The following is a 17,783-nucleotide window of genomic DNA, read 5'->3' as shown; positions in this document are numbered from 1 at the left end:
TTTTTTTTTTGTGAACTCTGACCAACCAATAAGATTAGAGACATTGATCCCTAAAGTTTTGGGGGATAAAAATCAAATACATATAAAGGCTTTTGTATTTAGGAATAAAAAGCCAGATTAAGGCTAAACGTAATGAGAAGTAAAAAAACAAAAAACAAAAAACAAAAAAAACAGTCGTCATGTACAGCTCATGGAAAGAAATAGCATCCAAACAATTTTTTTTTCTCTTGTGCCAGCTATGTAAATTTAACACCAAGTATTTACCAGGACTGTAATTTCCTGCTGTAATCCTATTTCCCATAAATACAGCGAGTAGGACTGGAATTAGGAGCTGTAAATACCCCACCTGACTGGTGGTGGCAATGGGCGTAGTTGAAGTTTATGGGGAAAAATAGAAATTATATTATAACAGTTTTTCACATTTTGCCACAAACTTCTATGCATTTCATCAAGATTTCATTTGATAGGCCGGGAAGAAGCAGGACATGATTGTAAAGGGGAGGGAAAAGGATGCATAGTTTTTTTCTTTTACATATAAAATGCAAAATAAATGCTTGTTTGAAAATCTCAGCCACATTTTCTGTGATATAAAATTCAGTTTAACCCGCTGTCCTTCAGAGCCACCTAATGAGTAATAATGTTGATCAGGGTTCCTCAATTCTTCTCACTTTGAGGGTTGAGTCAACCCGAGATTGTAAACTGCTTGTGATTGGCTAGTCTTCAGGAAATCCCACCTCTTCGGGGGCGGTACCTTCTCCTTCCTAGCTGCAGCCAATATTGTAGCAAAGCATCTTCAGTCAAATAAAAAAAAAATCTGACTTTAACTAAATACAATTGCTCATAGGAGTGTTTATTATGTATGTACTTTTTTGTCTGAATTCTGGCTTATAATAATCAAAAACCACAGAGTTATATACGCTGACACTGCTGAGTCGATATGTCATTTAAAATTCTATATTTAAAAAGAGTTTATAGGCAGCTTGAATTCAAAATCCGAGTATGCACAATATTTAAACATTTCCTCACCATCACATTCCTCTGCCTTATAAACAACAAGCTGGTTCATACCACAGATCAACATTTAAAGCAGCAAGTTATGGAGAATTCAAATGGATTGCTGTAAACTTTTAATATTATTGAATCTCCTGTGTGTAATGATGCACAATGGATTCTAACAATGCTCGATTTGCAAATTTTAAAGTTTTTAGGGATCCCCAAGATTCTAACCCATTATGATGACTGGTTTATGTAGATCTAAAAGCAGTGGTTTTAGATCTACAGTGCCACCTTTGGCCCCTTGAACTGCCTGACACATTTCAAGCCTCAAACAGAGATAAACTCACCGGCCACTTTATTAGGTACAACATGCTAGTAACGGGTTGGACCCCCTTTTGCCTTCAGAACTGCCTCAATTCTTCGTGGCATAGATTCAACAAGGTGCTGGAAGCATTCCGCAGGGAGTTTGGTCCATATTGACATGATGTCATCACACAGTTGCCACAGATTTGTCGGCTGCACATCCATGATGCGAATCTCCCGTTCCACCACATCCCAAAGATGCTCTATTGGATTGAGATCTGGTGACTGTGGAGGCCATTTGAGTACAGTGAACTCATTGTCATGTTCAAGAAACCAGTCTGAGATGATTCCAGCTTTATGACATGGCGCATTATCCTGCTGAAAGTAGCCATCAGAAGTTGGGTACATTGTGGTAATAAAGGGATGGACATGGTCAGCAACAATACTCAGGTAGGCTGTGGTGTTGCAACGATGCTCAATTGGTACCAAGGGGCTCAAAGAGTGCCAAGAAAATATTTCCCACACCATGACACCACCACCACCAGCCTGAACCGTTGATACAAGGCAGGATGGATCCATGCTTTCATGTTGTAGACGCCAAATTCTGACCCTACCATCCGAATGTCGCAGCAGAAATCGAGACTTATCAGACCAGGCAACGTTTTTCCAATCTTCTATTGTCCAATTTCAATGAGCTTGTGCAAATTGTAGCCTCAGTTTCCTGTTCTTAGCTGAAAGGAGTGGCACCCGGTGTGGTCTTCTGCTGCTGTAGCCCATCTGCCTCAAAGTTCGACGTACTGTGCGTTCAGAGATGCTCTTCTGCCCACCTTGGTTGTAACGGGTGGTTATTTGAGTCACTGTTGCCCTTCTATCAGCTCGAAACAGTCTGGCCATTCTCCTCTGACCTCTGGCCTCAACAAGGCATTTCCGCCCACAGAACCGCCGCTCACTGGATGTTTTTTCTTTTTCGGACCATTCTCTGTAAACCCTAGAGATGGTTGTGCGTGAAAATCCCAGTAGATCAGCAGTTTCTGAAATACTCAGACCAGCCCTTCTGGCACCAACAATCATGCCACGTTCAAAGTCACTCAAATCACCTTTCTTCCCCATACTGATGCTCGGTTTGAACTGCAGGAGATTGTCTTGACCATGCCTACATGCCTAAATGCACTGAGTTGCCGCCATGTGATTGGCTGCTTAGAAATTAAGTGTTAACGAGCAGTTGGACAGGTTAACCTAATAAAGTGGCCGGTGAGTGTATATAATCAACAAGTGGGACACAATCATGAAGTGGAACGAAATTTATTGGATATCTTAAAATTTATCAAATAAAAAACTGAAGAGCAGAGCATGCTAAATTAATCGGCCCCTTTATTTTTAGAGCAGCAAACTCTCTCCAGAAGTTCATTGATTTCTGAATGATCCAACATTGAACCTAAATGACTGATGATTTTAAATAGAATCCACCTGTGTGTAATCGAGTGTCCGTATAAATACACCTGCTCTGTGATAGTCTCAGAGGTCTGTTTAAAGCACAGAGAGCATCATAAAGAACAAGGAACACACCAGGCAGGTCTGAGATACTGTTGTAGAGAAGTTTAAAGCTGAATTTGAACACAAAAAGATTTCCCAAGCTTTAAACATCCCAAGGAAAACTGTGCAAGCAATAACATTATAATGGAAGGAGTATCAGACCACTGTGAGCCTCGGAAGATGCGGCCATCCCTCTAAATGTTCAGCTCAAACAAGAAGAAGATTGAGCCAAGAGGCTAATGATCTACAGCTGAGGTGGGAGACTCTGTCCATAGGACACAATCAGTCGTATACTGCACAAATCTGGACTTTATGGAAGAGCGTCAAGAAGAAAGCCATTTCTTAAATATGTCCATAAGAAGTTTAAAGGTTTGTAAGAATAAAATCTTGCAATTCTTTAAAAAGCAATGACAAAGTATTTTAACCATTGTCTTTAGTGAGGGTAATGTGTAGTTCTAAAATGAGCAAACATGAAGCGTTAAAGGGATATGTGACATGTTTGCAAGCCATTGTCCACTAAGGAATAAGAAAATAAAATGTTGCATGTAAAGGGAAAGAAAAATGCTGGAATTGCTTGCATAAAACCCATAAATGAGTACTGCCTCATATGAATTGTGTTTTTTCCCCACTTTAGCCTAGAGAAATTTCAAGTGTAATTTCTGACCTGCTTTAACCAACTCCAGCTTTCTTGGGTTATTTTTCCCCAAAACTATTTTAAGTGTTGACCCTTGTCTTGATGAGCACAACTAGCTGTAACTCATATGAGCCAACAGACCTCCCAGAATCAGTATAAAGTCAAAAAGCTTGGCCCTTTCTCTGGCCATCTCCTTTCTCTTTGTGGCCCCACTGGCCACTGGCCTTCTTCCAGCCATTTCTATACTTACTCACCAAAGTTAACAGCAGAATAGGCCTAAAAACGCCTCTAACAGCAGGCAAAGAGAGAATTCTTTGTGTTGAAACCACTAAGCAAGACAGCAATGCAGTCTTCTGTTGCTTTTTATGCTGTAAGGCAGCTTCACTGATCTGTGCAATCAGATTACAGCAGTGCTAAAGTTTTAGCAAGCTAATGATTCAGGTCCGCACCCTGTTGACCACTCTTCAACAGAAGGGGTGCTGAACGAAGCTGCAGAGGCTCTCCCATTCTCCAGAGAAAGTTACACATCTGAAAGCAGTCAGGGTGAGGCTCTTCTTAGTCTGCTCTTTGGGATTTCCAAAACCAAAGCCTCTGACTGCCGGACCTTGTGTGTTTCAAAGTTTCACAAAGGGGGCGGGGGCAGAGCAAACCTCTAATAACTTTAATCTGTGCCTCAACTTTTGAAGGTCTGAGGTGGTTAAGTCATATGCCGTGTGAAGAGGACAGTGGGTTGGACATCTGCGCATCTTGGTTGTCTCTGTGGTAATGAGGCCAAAAGAATAAATCAGAGAGTTTGGGGAGAAGGAGGAGCATCAAGATAGCAATTAAGAAATTTGGATTGGCTGAAAAGCTTTTTAGTTTAGTAGGCCCGGGTAGAACAAGCTGAGGAGGGACTCCGACATTATGCCTGATCAAACATTTTTAACTAGATAGGGCCATGTTTTGAGTTATCATCCTTGTTAAAGACCTACTGAGAACACATTCCTATTCAGTTTATTTATATAGCTCCAATTCACAACACAAGTCATCTCAGTCAGATTTGTTAGGAAAACCACCTGATTGCATCTAGTCATTGACTGGCAAGACATGGTCCTCCTGAAGGAGCTTAACCCCGAAATCCCACATCCTCCATCACCGCCCATTCCGTTCCAGACCACCTACGCAATGCAAAGCCTGTAGCCTTTGTGGTTCCTCCTGTCTTGCTCGGCTCAGATAATCCTCGAGGGGAGCATGCACGATATTATTATTATTAAATTTGTGGGTGCAAAAGAGGCAGTAATGAACGCTTGATTTAATGACATAATCAAAACTCAATATCAGCAGGAATCACACGTTTCTACCCAAACATTTCTTTTCGTTGTGGATCTTTGTACTAGGTATAATTAGAATCATACAAAATTGGTTTGTTCTCTACTTCCCAATTCAGCATCTCTTCATCCATGCCTGTGTTAAGAAGTTGTAAGATGCACTATTGGAATCTGTTGTGACTGGATTTGATAAAACTTTTAAGCCTCTCAGGATAAAATAAATATTTTGATCATATGGTATGTTGAAGTACCAATATTTTGCATCCAATAATTTAATTAAACGGGTTTAGTTTTGGGGAATGTATAAGAATTATGCTCTAATTTGTAGTAACCAATCTGTCGTTACCAATTTTTTTAATTTGATAAACCAACATTGTTTTTCCTGTTTGGTTCGATTGCAATTGCCCATCTTTACCTGGCCAGCTTCCAATGGAGTCGGAATGGAGCAAAAAATAGCTTCGCTCCGTATTTTGACAGTGAAGGACGGAGAAGACATACGTGGACAGTGACGTGCGGGGGAGTAGCAGTGGATGTGGAATAGTTATGATTGATTAACACGACTGCAAAAGTGTGGGGCGGAGCAGTGACCGAAGATGTGGAATCTGGGGGTGAGATGACAACCTTCAATTGCATTTTGTCGTTGATTCTTAAGCAATCCCTCACACCCCACATGCATTTAGAGACAGTGGAGAGGAAAACTCCCTTTTATCAGGAAGAAAGCTACAACTTAAATAGGCTCAATGTGAGCGGCATTCTGCTGAGGCTGACTGGGATTCAAGGAGACAGAAGCAGACATAGAAAAAGAAACAGAGATACAAAAGGTAACTGTTAACTAGCTCCACAGGCGGCCCCATCCAGGAAAAACACAGCCAGGCCTATTTTGCTAGTCACAGTAAAACAAACGGGACTACACTAGAAACAGGCCAATCTCCAACATCTATAAACAGAGATGCTGATGGCAGCAGCACAGCTGATGTTTCAATCTATGATGGAGTCACAGCTGAACGGGAACAGACCAGGTGAAGCTACTAGGATGAGGTAAAAGATGAGAGAGCATAAAGTTCTGAGTGGAACGTGAAAAACCTGCAGAGTGGGAGAATATAGACAGAGTGAAGTAAAATAAGGAAAAGTGGTCCCTATGTGATGCAGCAGCCTAAACATAAAGCAGCACAAATACGTCATAGGATAACCAAACTATTTTGGATAGGGCACAAGAAAGGTGGAGCCACAATGGGGCCACGTGAACTTTACTGTACGAGTTTTCAGTACAAATCTCCCGTTTATCCAAATGATTCTTCTTCTTTATCTTCTTGTAATAAAATTTGATGGCAGTTGACCAATTAACTATAGATATACAATTTAAAATAGTTAATAGTGCCATTAATTTTTAAAAGGTTATCTTGGTATGAAAGAGAAACTTTATTTACCAAACAACAAAAATAAACCTAGTGACCAATTTAAGTAGCATTTTCTCTTTTTTTCCCCCCTATTTGGTAAAAAATTCAAGATAATTGGACCACAGCTTATAGTCATATCAATATCCTAGGGAAGCATTACAAAGACAGAAATAATTGGGTACAGTAAAAAAAAAAAAGTATAGTACAGATTTTTAAATTGCTTCAATTCTTTAAAGCAAACAGGAAATCTGGGTTTTTGTTAAAAATCTGAAGGTTTTCAGGTAGGAAGCAACCTGTGCCAAACATGAAAATAATAAAAGTTTGGCTAAATGAAATCAAGCTCTGATGATGATGAGGAAATATGGCGCTTGCGGTTCTGATGAGTCAAAAAGCTGACCTTTTTCCTTTCCTTTAGTTATTTCATATTTTCCTATTTGTTTCTATCACATTCTGGACTGAAATGTAAAATACCTAATAGAGATAATCATAAGTCAAGTGTTCTTGGTTCATTCAAAACCAAGTTTCATAAAATTCAACAATGGGGGAAATTCAGTTCATCTTTTGTTGGTCTTACTGGACCCAGAAAAAAAACCCTTAACAGTCCAGGAGCGATTTCATGCATAATGCACCTAAATCACAACAGCCTGTATTTGTGTCACTGAGGTGGAAACCAAATAAAATTAACGAATCCCTTTGGCATAATTAAGTGTTTTACATCACACCTCATTAAATTACACTTAAATTAGGCTTAGTAGTTAGGGAGAGTATGTAAGAAAAAACCTATAAGCTCCCATTGTATGCTGGGAGAACAGAAAGCTCTGTTAACTACAGAAAACCTTCACTATGCCTCTCAGAATGATCTGAAAAGTTTCAAAACAAATAAAGAACGCATGGTTGATCCCGTAGTGTAAACAGATGAAAGAGTCCACACATGTACACATAGCGTGAACACACAAACATTCTCTCCCACTCACTGCCATACAAGCTGATGTGCCTCCCAGGTATTTCTGGGATGAGATATTTAATATGCTGCGGCATGCGGTGTTTTTGCAGGATTCCTCGTATTTACAAAACCATAGAGCCCACGAGGCAGGCTGAGCATCCCAGTAATTAAAACATGCTGGGAGGTCCACCAGCGAAATGTGTGAGAATATTTGCTCTACGGTGAACAGCATCTTATGACACTCCTCCTAATTCCTCTTCTCTCAGCCCTGAAAGCTCGACCACTTCGTTTCTGCGCTGCTGATTGTTCAGGAGGCGTCCTGTTGGCTCAGACGTGGGGGTCATTGAGAGATTTACTCTGAGGTTGACAAAAAAAACAGACTATGAAAGGAAGGGTTCGCACTGTATCAAAGAAGGCCGGGTATCGTGGGAATTTGAGGGCAGGGATTTCACCATGTGCCCCACATTCATAAATCAGTGGAGGGTGAGTCATCGAGTGGCCAGTGGTGAGTTCTCTGTGATTTGGTCACCAAGTTTAGTGTATCTAGAGTGGAAAAAAAAGCCTTTTTGCTCAAATCTGTATATATGACGACCACTGATGATTTCACCCATAAACCAGTGGTTTTCCTACTGAAACAATTAGAAGATCATGATATAAAAATTGAACTGCAGTCTTCCTGTGCACTAAGCAGCAGCACCTCTGAGAGAAGTTGCCTTCAGCTTCAGAGGTCTGGTGGGTCTTACCTGAACAGGTGTCAGCTGGGCTCTGGGATCAAACACTCTCAGCATCTTGTCCTACAGGAGAAGAGAGAAGGTTTAAAAAAACGACAATGATATTTCTCATAAGTAAATATTCAACATTTACAGTTATATGTAAATGCATTGCTATTTCTACTGTATATCGATATGTCACAACAGAATTAGCCTTTCAATTAATTTTAAGTTAATAGTGGGTCCTTCCACACTGGAGAACTGCAACGAATTGCAGAGAGAAGAAGCTCACATTACAAAGAAAAAGAACATGGAAGACTGCTCTAACTAGAAGCAACTAGATTGTGGTTTTTGAGAAAGTTGCTGTTAAAGCACATTTACTTTTTCCTTTCTCTCATAAACCTGAATCTCTCTCTTTTACTTTTCTTCTTAAGGCTCCCTCATCAATAATCCATGGATGAAAAAAAAGGTGTTTTATCAAAATGGTGTGAAAATGAGCGTCAGCCAGCAAATTTCTTCCTATACACGATAAACAAAAAAGTAATAAATCCTGCTTAAATACACTAAAATGTAAATCTGTATCAGTCTGTGTGCTGAGGAGCATAAAACACATGAAAATTAACCAGGGGACACTTCTCAGAAAATATTGGCTCAGCAGATTAACTCCTGTGATGACCCATGAGTTGGACTCAAAAACATGTGTCATTAAAATATCTGCGTAATGTTATGTAAAAGCAGGCTTAGTTGGCACTGCTGAAGTAATCTGAAGGGAGCATTTTATCAAAGATCCTACTGCTGGTGCATGATGAGTGACTTATTAGCTGCTTTAGATTGTTCAGGTGAAACCATCTCATAGATCTGCAGGGATCTGACACCTGTTACAAATAGAAGCTAGGAAGAACCTCGTGTCACCCGCTGGTACTACACTAAATTCTTGATGTTCAAAATTTTTCCTGCAGCTGCACTAAATTTGCAGCAAATTGTGATTCTATAAAAGAATTTTGTAGTATGAAAGCATTGCCCTCTATTATGCATGAGGTCCCAGGAACTTAAAAACAACGATGCTAGATAACTTCATCCTAGTGGGTTTTGTGTTTATAGCGATGCCAAGTGTTCTCTTCCTGAGTGATGCTCTTAAATATACCCCTGTGAGTGAAGTCTGTGGAGTTTAATGTATGNCTAGTGGGTTTTGTGTTTATAGCGATGCCAAGTGTGCTCTACCTGAGTGATGCTTTTAAATATACCCCTGTGAGTGAAGTCTGTGGAGTTTAAAGTATGTATATAATTTTACAGATTGCTGTAAGCCAGGAGTCTCACCCTTCAGGGATCTATGTCCTGTCGGTACCGATCCAATGCACCGGAATGAAATGGCTGAATGCCAGTTTTAGGCTGAAATCCAGTTCCAATGACTACAGCATCAAAAAACGTGTCAGCTACCGCTTCCACCACCTCGTCATTTAAAGGTGTAGTGGAGGATGTTCTTTTTCTGGGTGGATCATCAAAATAAGTGGTCCTCCTAATTGTCAATTATTCTAGTGATATGTTTATATAAGGCTGTCCCACATACTCGTCCCCATGTTCACTAACCGGTGATGAGTCTGACATAGTGGAAAAATTGCAGGTACAATAGCGGGTACAGGGTTGTGCATGACAGTACATTTTTTTTTTTTAGGTGGAGAGGAAGGTCTTTTCAAAAATTCCCAAAAATCCTCCACTATACCTTTAAACACAAACTCCTCATTGAAAGCACAACATTTTTGATTGCATATTAAACCTTTGACCTTCCCTGCAACCATGAGAGATTAGTAAACCCTCAGCTTACAAATTTCAATGTGAAAGAAGACAAAATGTAGCTCTGGCTTTAAATGTAATTAAAAGATACACGATTAACACTAACATGCTTAAGTCTTGAACGTAGTTTTTAGTTTTCAGTTTGTAGCTACACTTAAAAAGCTCAATCCATAACCAGGACACCAATATGCTGCTTCCAAGACAGTGATTCACAGCCATCTCACCATTTCTGCACTTTCAAAGCAGTCAAGCTATGTAATGATAGTCTCACTAAAACTAGAAGACATTGGCCCCCGAAAAGACAATCTACTTCCTGACTGATGCGATTTGTTTCACAGCGTGTTAGCTGAGTTGTGTGAGCATTTTCAAAGGTTAGGGGTGTGACTCAAACATCAAAAGAGCTTAAAGCAGGGACACAAGGATTTCTCTCTATGGGGTGGATCGCAGACAGCTATCTGCAGACAACCTGTGTCTAACCAATGGAGTGTTTTTTTTTTAAGTTGACCTGCTGTCTTAGCCCACTCACAGAGCCCAGGAGGCTTTAGCCCTGGAGTTGAAGAGCCATAAACAGTTTGTCAGAACCAGACCAAGGTGTCTCCAGTTCCCCTCCAAACCAAAGACCCATTACTGCACCTTTTACTTCTTCTGCATCATTTCCAGTCAAGCAACTGTCAAATGAAATGCTTCATTTTGAAAAAAATCTGGATGTCATGTATAAAGAGATTTGGGGGGCAGGAAGGTATTTCTGGTTCTTGCTTATTCTCTCAGTACAAATGATGCCTTCCCTGATTCCCCCCCTGGCAAAACAACACAGGTATCACATCTGTACTACATTATTAAGAGGCAGCATATTTCTCTATCCATGGCTTATTAATCAATAAGATGCAAGGCCCTGTCTTTAACAAAGCAACACGCATATAGACTATTAACTGAAGCCTTAAAAAATGTCCTTTTTATTTGAGCATAAATGCAGTAAAATAATGTTAATGCTATTCAAGTGTTTAGTCATTCAATCAGAAAAAAATCACACTGATTTGGAATGAAATCCTGTGACCTCTCCGTGGCCTCATACTGGCTGACCCCAGTCCCCCTAAACACAAACATCACCTGACAAAGCAGCCAATCAGAGAGACTTGTACGTGATTGAAAGGAAATGATGTCTAATGGGATCAGTGTGTGTCGCCCTTCTATGTGCAGCCGTAGCTGTCATTTAATACTTGTGTGTGACTATGATCCCAGCGACTGCTCCACAGATGGAGATGATAGCAGGTAATGCTTATGAGCACTTAGGCTCAACCATGCGACAGCAAATATACACATGTCAGAGGGAATCAGGAGGCTGACTACAACACTAAAAGCCCACAGAGACACACATACGACAAGTGTTAAACCGTGTTTTTTTCCTGTTATGCTTTTAGATAAACACAAATGTTGGAGAATCTGATCAAAGCTTTATCTCGTCTTTATTCTGATCCACTCCGCAATTAAAATAGGCATATATTTGTTATTTTTGACACGAAAAGCCAACATTTTTATAAATAAATACCTTTTTTCTGAGGGTTTTAGATTTGTCTTTGTCTGTGCAGCCCACCCACGAATAAGATGCCCCCCAGCTCTGTCTTTAGGCCTCTGTGACCTGAGAGTAAGCCCCCGGCTCAGAGAGCACTCTAAGGACAACACACAAACAAATCTTCTCTCTATGACCTTTGGACAGGGATCCACCTGTTCCATCCTCTAAACTTTAACTAAACATTTTGACAAATTCGTTTTCCACAACCTTAAGGATTTTTTCTCTAAATGTCATTGACCTAAAAGTTTAAAAATGTTAACTTTTATCCAAGTCTGCTATAGAAAAATAAAACACGTATTTGCTTAGATAAAATATAAATATAACAGACCTTCTTATAAACAATTACACATACAGAAGCTTAAAAACAATCAACCCTGCCATATATAGGCAACAGCATAATGGCAGTGGAGAAGCAAATACTTTGCAAGAAAGAGATTAGTTGTGGTTTTCCAGTTTTCTTGGGCATCTAACAAAGTGGTGTTTTTTCCCCCCAGAAATATTCAAAGTTTTTGCATTTCCAAGTTCTGTGGAAACATGGTGAAGGACGGTCTAAGTTTACACTCTCTTCCAAGAGACATTAGACATCCTAAGAAAGTGTGAGCATGTTGTCCAAATCAGGAGCAAAGACACAGTTACTCCCAATAGTCTCAATAAAACTCAGATTAACTCTGTTCTGAGGAAGGAAAGCCATGACCCCTCCCCACCCCCCACTAAATGTCTTCAGCCTCATGAAGCGTGTCATAAATGGACACAAACAGTCCATATATGAACTCAATACCAGGAAAACACCAATGCTACTAAAAGCTACGACACATATACTTAGATCCCCTGATATTTTCTTTCAAAATTTCTTTCATAGCCTGTTAGTTGAGTTTTCTTCTGCATTTTCAAAGTTAGGGGAGTGAACTAAACAAGAAAATGCCCCTAAAAGATCAGCAGTGATGCACTGATCCATATTTTTCCACTTCTTATCCGATTCTAATACTTCAACTTGAAAATTTGCATACAAGGTTAAAAAGGTAAAGGTACTTAATTTGTCATTGTGCATACAGGGTATATACTACATTTAATGGAACAAATCAAATGGATGACCAGCATGTCTTTAGTGGTGGGGGAAACTGGTAGTAGGAAACCTACGCAGCAATGGGGAGAATGTGCAAACTCCACAAAGAACAGTCCCTGCTGAGACCAGGACTCGAACCCAGGACCTTCTGGCTGTAAGGCAAGAGTGCCAACCACCACTCGAGCTCTGTTTGCTTTAATTTGATCATTATTGCTGTTGATTTCTTTATGAGAAGAATGATATGTATGAATGTACACATGTATGTCCCAAAAGGTAAACTGAGGATGGAAGGAGGTCAGAAAAGGAAGTCATAAAAACGACAAACTCCATTCTGACAACAATGATGCAGCTTTACAGATTTAAACTGACTGATCAAATCAAATATACAAGACCGTGAAGCTGTAACAATTTTTTGCAGTTCAAGAGATCCTAAAATTAAATTTATTAAAGCTTTAGACTGAATAGATCTGCCTCTACGGATCAGACCCATTTTCAATGTATATGAATCTAGATTTTTCTTCCAAATTGGGAGCGATACCAATAATATCTGCTCAGTGCATCTCTAAGGATTTCTTTCAGTAGTAGCCTTTCCTCCGCTGTTTACTTCAGGATAGAGATAAGCTTCAAATTCACCTCAGTCATTTTTTTTTTCATCGCTATTTTTGCAATATAAGTAAATGAACGTAATACTGTAGCTTTACAGTCAGGATACGTAACAAGTAAAGGAGCAAAACTTGAGAAGAACAGATTTTAACTGTTAGAGCGTGATTGCAACAACCACCTAGAGGCTGGCTTGCAGCCATTAGCTGCTCTGCGCCATCAATGTGCACACTGCATGGCTAACCACTAAGGAGTGGAATTAACTCTAATAACAGCCCAAACAAAGAAGCAAAATATAGCCACATCAATGTAATTAAGGAAACATACGTTTGGTTTGGTTCTCTTAGAATGAACTTGTTCATTGACTCATAGCTTTTCTAATATTTTTAACCTGTTTGTTCCCACTTTTAGCACTTTGGATACCTCACAGGTTATGTCAACAACTTTATATTTAGCACCAAAAAAAAAAAGTTACACTCCCAGTGCAGCACGGCAGTGGCAGCATTATGCTTTCCAGGTTACTGGTATTCCCTGTAAAGATCGACAAACACAGGTGTTTTTAAGCCGGTGCCGATATCCAACATTTTTTGACACCAGTCTAATCAATACCCAATTTGTGCGGCTGATTTTTTCCTTTAGGCCGATGTTGGTTTTATCTTCATTCATTTGCACAATAAAAAAAATAAATCACACAATGTCAACAAAGATTACACAAGTGTCAATACAAAAAAAGAAAAAATGTGGGGGAAGCATCTTGCATGCATCTGACATGATCACAATGCATGGCTGAGGAAGGCACCAATGAATCAGAAAACCCATCAACAAATTTGTTGCTATAGAAACAAGAAAAAAAATGCAAATATCTGCCAGCCAGTGTGTCAGTCCATGTCTAATTCAGAAATATGCTGTTTTTTTTCCCCCCAGAGGTTGTAATTATTTTTACTTCTTGTAGTTCCTGTATTCAAATATTTAGTAGAACTAAAACCTTGTTTAATCCATTAAATCTTGTCTCTACACTAGCGGATTAGGATTGTCTGATTCTCTTAGGTGCCTTTATCTATAATCTTCTTAATCTTTACCCAAATATGTCTACAGTGAATAAATAGTTCACCAAGAGTCCCAGTTGTTGCAGATTATGGCCAAATACACTGGGAAAAAAGCAGCTACTTGGATGCTAGTAAGACTTAGAATCTGAAGCATTTTGGGTGCCATATTAACCAAAGTGTTGAAGTTCAAAAAACAAACATAGGAGGAAAATATCTGGCTGTGCAAACACACAAATGAGGGGTCTATTCATGGGTAGAAGTGCTCACCAAACAACCACATATATACACAGACTCAACCGAATGATTACTCTCTCTTATCCCACTATAAATGCCACATAAAAAAACACACACTACCTAAACCCATAAATGCACAGATGGGATCCCTGCGTGGCTGTCAGTGGATCCGTGCATCTTTGTTTATGCAGCAGCTGTTTAATCAAAGAGCTGGAGGGGATAGTCACTCTCAAGCTGCCATTATTGAGTTATCGCTGCGCACCGAACACACACAGACGCTGGGAATCTTCATCCAGCGGCACTGTCCCGTCAGTCGCTGCGCTCGTCAAACACGCAGCACTGCCAGACGTCTGTTCCCAGTCTCCCATGGTTACTCGGGTCAAAGCCTGAAGATACAGCAGCATCTTCATCAAGTAGTCGTTATAGCATGCTGTCTGGACAGCTAACATTTGGGCCCATTTTTCACTTACAGTACCCGTCTCTTTGCCCCTACTTTACTGAATCCTCTTTTTTTCCACGTGTCATAAATATACCTTTCTCTCAGTTCAAATGAGGCCTGTCATGATTACTGCTCTTTGGAGGGGGCGATATTCCCTTCATCTTCCCCCACCCAAGCCTGATGCCCCAGTGTTTACCCTTCAGAGAAGCCGGGGATTGCAGGCACATGTTGGCTGGCTCTATTTGCTTTAATAACTCAAATTTGCGGGAGTGAAAGCAGGCCTTTGAGTTAAATGACACCAGAGTAGAACATAGCAGAAAGCTCAGAGGCCCCCCCAACACACACACACTTTCTCTCAGGTGTCCTGTTCTTTCAGGCTGCATCAGTAGAGCTGGTAGCTCTGATTAGGATGATTACCCTGTCAGGAATGTCATGGTTTTGGACATATCCTGTGATGGCTGGAGTAATTTGTTACCCGTCAGAAACAGACAAACAGAGGAAACCCAACCAGCAATCATACCCATTAAATAGGTGAATGTGGGACATTTCTGTGTCACAGGTTATTTGCTCTGGAGGACAAGTAAGAGTCATTGAGCTTATTGTGAAGTAGACTCTGGTGGCCTTGGAGCAATTTTCCCATCAGTCATTATTAGAACTCATCCAGAAACTAAAGCGGAGATGTTTGTTACTTAGGTTAATACTGAGCAACAGTTGGAAGAAAGCACACAGACACACTGGGATTAGTAAACACACTTTGTAGAAAATTAATAATAATCAAAAAATATGCAAATATGTGTTGTTTTTGGGTTAGTTAGGATTACTAGTATGATTAATATATGTATAAAAATATATGAAAATCATGGCCATTGCTTACTTAGACAATATAAGCTCAAGCTTCAACCTCATGCTTGATGCTAAGAGATTTTGTTTCAATATTCTCAAATATTGTTCTTCTCTCTTGATGCAATTTATCTACAGCAGCAGAAACGCAACCAGATGATGCAGCACCACCCCCACCCACACACACATGCAGCACTTCAGAGCTGCACTGCAAAAACTACTAAAAATTGCAAAAACTTCTAAACATAAGCAGAAATTTCTTAAAATGTGTGCATTCACCCTTAATATGAGTATGTTAATAAGATGATCTGCTCATGGAATTAGTATTTTTACATTTCAAATAAGATAGTTAGATAAAATGGACTTGAAATGAGACAATTCAGTTGTTTTTTCTTATTTCAACTGTAAATTGTCTTGTTCCATTGGCAAAGAGTCTTACTTACCTGCTTAACTCAAGAAAAAATGCACTTATTTCAAGGAAAATAAGATTTTAATTTTTTTGCAATGTGGTATAATATTCTCAGACTTGTACAATAAAATAATAAAAGACCAAAGTCTTCGGCTTTATTTTTTTTAGATCAAAGGAAATATCTCCATATATTATTGTCTTTGTCTCCCAGTGCAAGTATAAACTATAATCTGGTTTTAAATATTGCTTTTGAAGTGAAGGCTTTTCCCTTCTCTGCTGCCATTCAGGCCATGTCAGTACAGGACTCATCTCACTATGAATAATGACTCCATACCAGCTTTAACAAACATTTTCACAAGGTTATTCACCCTAGTTCTGGGGTTTATTCACACATTTCACACTAAAGGCATCTCTAGGACATATAACTCACCTCCTCCCTGACTGGCTGGACATTCCTCAGCTGTTTATAATAGTGTTTAATTGTGTAAAACAGGTGAATTTGGCACCATCAGGCAACTAATAACTGTCCTCATGCATAAGCAACATATCATACAACGAGGAAGTGTATTTAATTAATGCCTTAAAGTAAATATCCACATGGATGGATTTTAATCAATGTCATGACCTGATTAGATGAGGTTTTCAACATTTTCTGAGGGAATGGAGACTAAATTGTATGAAAATTTGAACGTGAAAAAGAATTAGAACGGGCATAAACCTGGAAAATTTAGACTGATTTAATGTTAGTAAAGAGAAAAAAAAATTATTATGTATTGAGCTGCACCTTTAACGTCCCTTATTCCTGAAAACACTTTTAATCTTTTCTTTCTGTTAATCCACTACAACCTAATGGAAAGCCCACTTCTATAAAGATTGACCTTTCCACTTGAGCAAATAGATCATTCTCCCCTTAGCCCTACCCTCTGCACAATGTAAATAAGTTTAAAATGAGGTACTGGTTGTCAAACACTGAGAAACTTGTGTAGTGGGAATAGAACCCGAAAGGTCAGATAGCGATGAGACAGATTTAGGGCCCTGAGTCATTAAAACTCCACACACAGCCTGCTTCCATTAGTTCCTTAATGTCTAAGCAGTCTCCAGTCTCATAAGGAAAATCTCCTCAGGCAAGTAAGGTTTTTGGCATCACACCGTTTCACTGCAAAAACAAAACTGCTAATTAAGTATTTTATATTTTTCATGTTTATCCCTGTTTTCCTTTAAAAATGGCTCAATAATTCCTGATCTAAAGCTTAATCTCATTCCCACCCTCTTTTATGAGCATCACCTTGTTGACATTTTGAAATAATTCACCCAACAGGAGGTGTGTGATGTAAGCCAGTGGCAGCATCTAGTGGTGAAAAAATGTAACTGCAGCTAATGGCTCTACATCCAAGAATAGGGGTTACTGTAACTTTAACTATACATGATGGATTATTTCATGTCAGGTTACATAACCTGTAAGCATATCATTTCAGATTATTTTATTCAGAAGCCAACCTTTCCAAGGGTGAAACATTAAAATATCTAAAAGGTTTAAAAACTTTGTTAAATAAATGTGCAAACCCTTAATATAACTACCACACTCTTATCGTGCTGCATCTTAACATTTTTATATTTGCCCATTTCATTTAACAAAGTTTAAGCAAACCAATTAGTCTGTGAGGACATAATTTAACCTGACAAGTTTTCCCTCAGATTTTATAGTTTTTTTCTGATTATATCTATACATTTAAATCATCGAACACTCTTCAACTGCGAGTGATGAAATCTAAAACGCAAATGATTGTTATTGTTTTTTTAAATCACCGTCTGATTTTTAAGTAATTAATTTCCATTGTCTTACATTGGTATTTGATACATCAGAAAAAGAAACTTAAAGAAACCTTTGTTCGTAATGACAGATATCAGACATTTTAACCACTCCACCATAATGATCCTTTTTGGGGATATACTTTTATCAAGCCTGTA

The 17,783-nt window shown here is 39.2% G+C and overlaps 1 protein-coding gene across 1 annotated transcript in view; it reads right to left on the bottom strand.

Moving 5' to 3' along the window:
* Nucleotides 1–17,783, bottom strand: part of LOC107083172 (coronin-7-like) — a 137,623-nt gene that overhangs the window by 112,403 nt on the left and 7,437 nt on the right. The window contains exon 7 of the mRNA XM_015372172.1: nucleotides 7,857–7,907. Coding sequence (XP_015227658.1) covers nucleotides 7,857–7,907 — 51 coding nt within the window. The remainder of the gene's footprint in view (nucleotides 1–7,856; nucleotides 7,908–17,783) is intronic.

This window comes from Cyprinodon variegatus, unplaced genomic scaffold (assembly GCF_000732505.1).
Source record: "Cyprinodon variegatus isolate N-32 unplaced genomic scaffold, C_variegatus-1.0 Scaffold69, whole genome shotgun sequence".
Lineage (NCBI taxonomy): Eukaryota > Metazoa > Chordata > Actinopteri > Cyprinodontiformes > Cyprinodontidae > Cyprinodon > Cyprinodon variegatus.
Note: the sequence above shows the minus strand (reverse complement) of the source record. Positions and strands in the feature narration are given on the sequence as shown.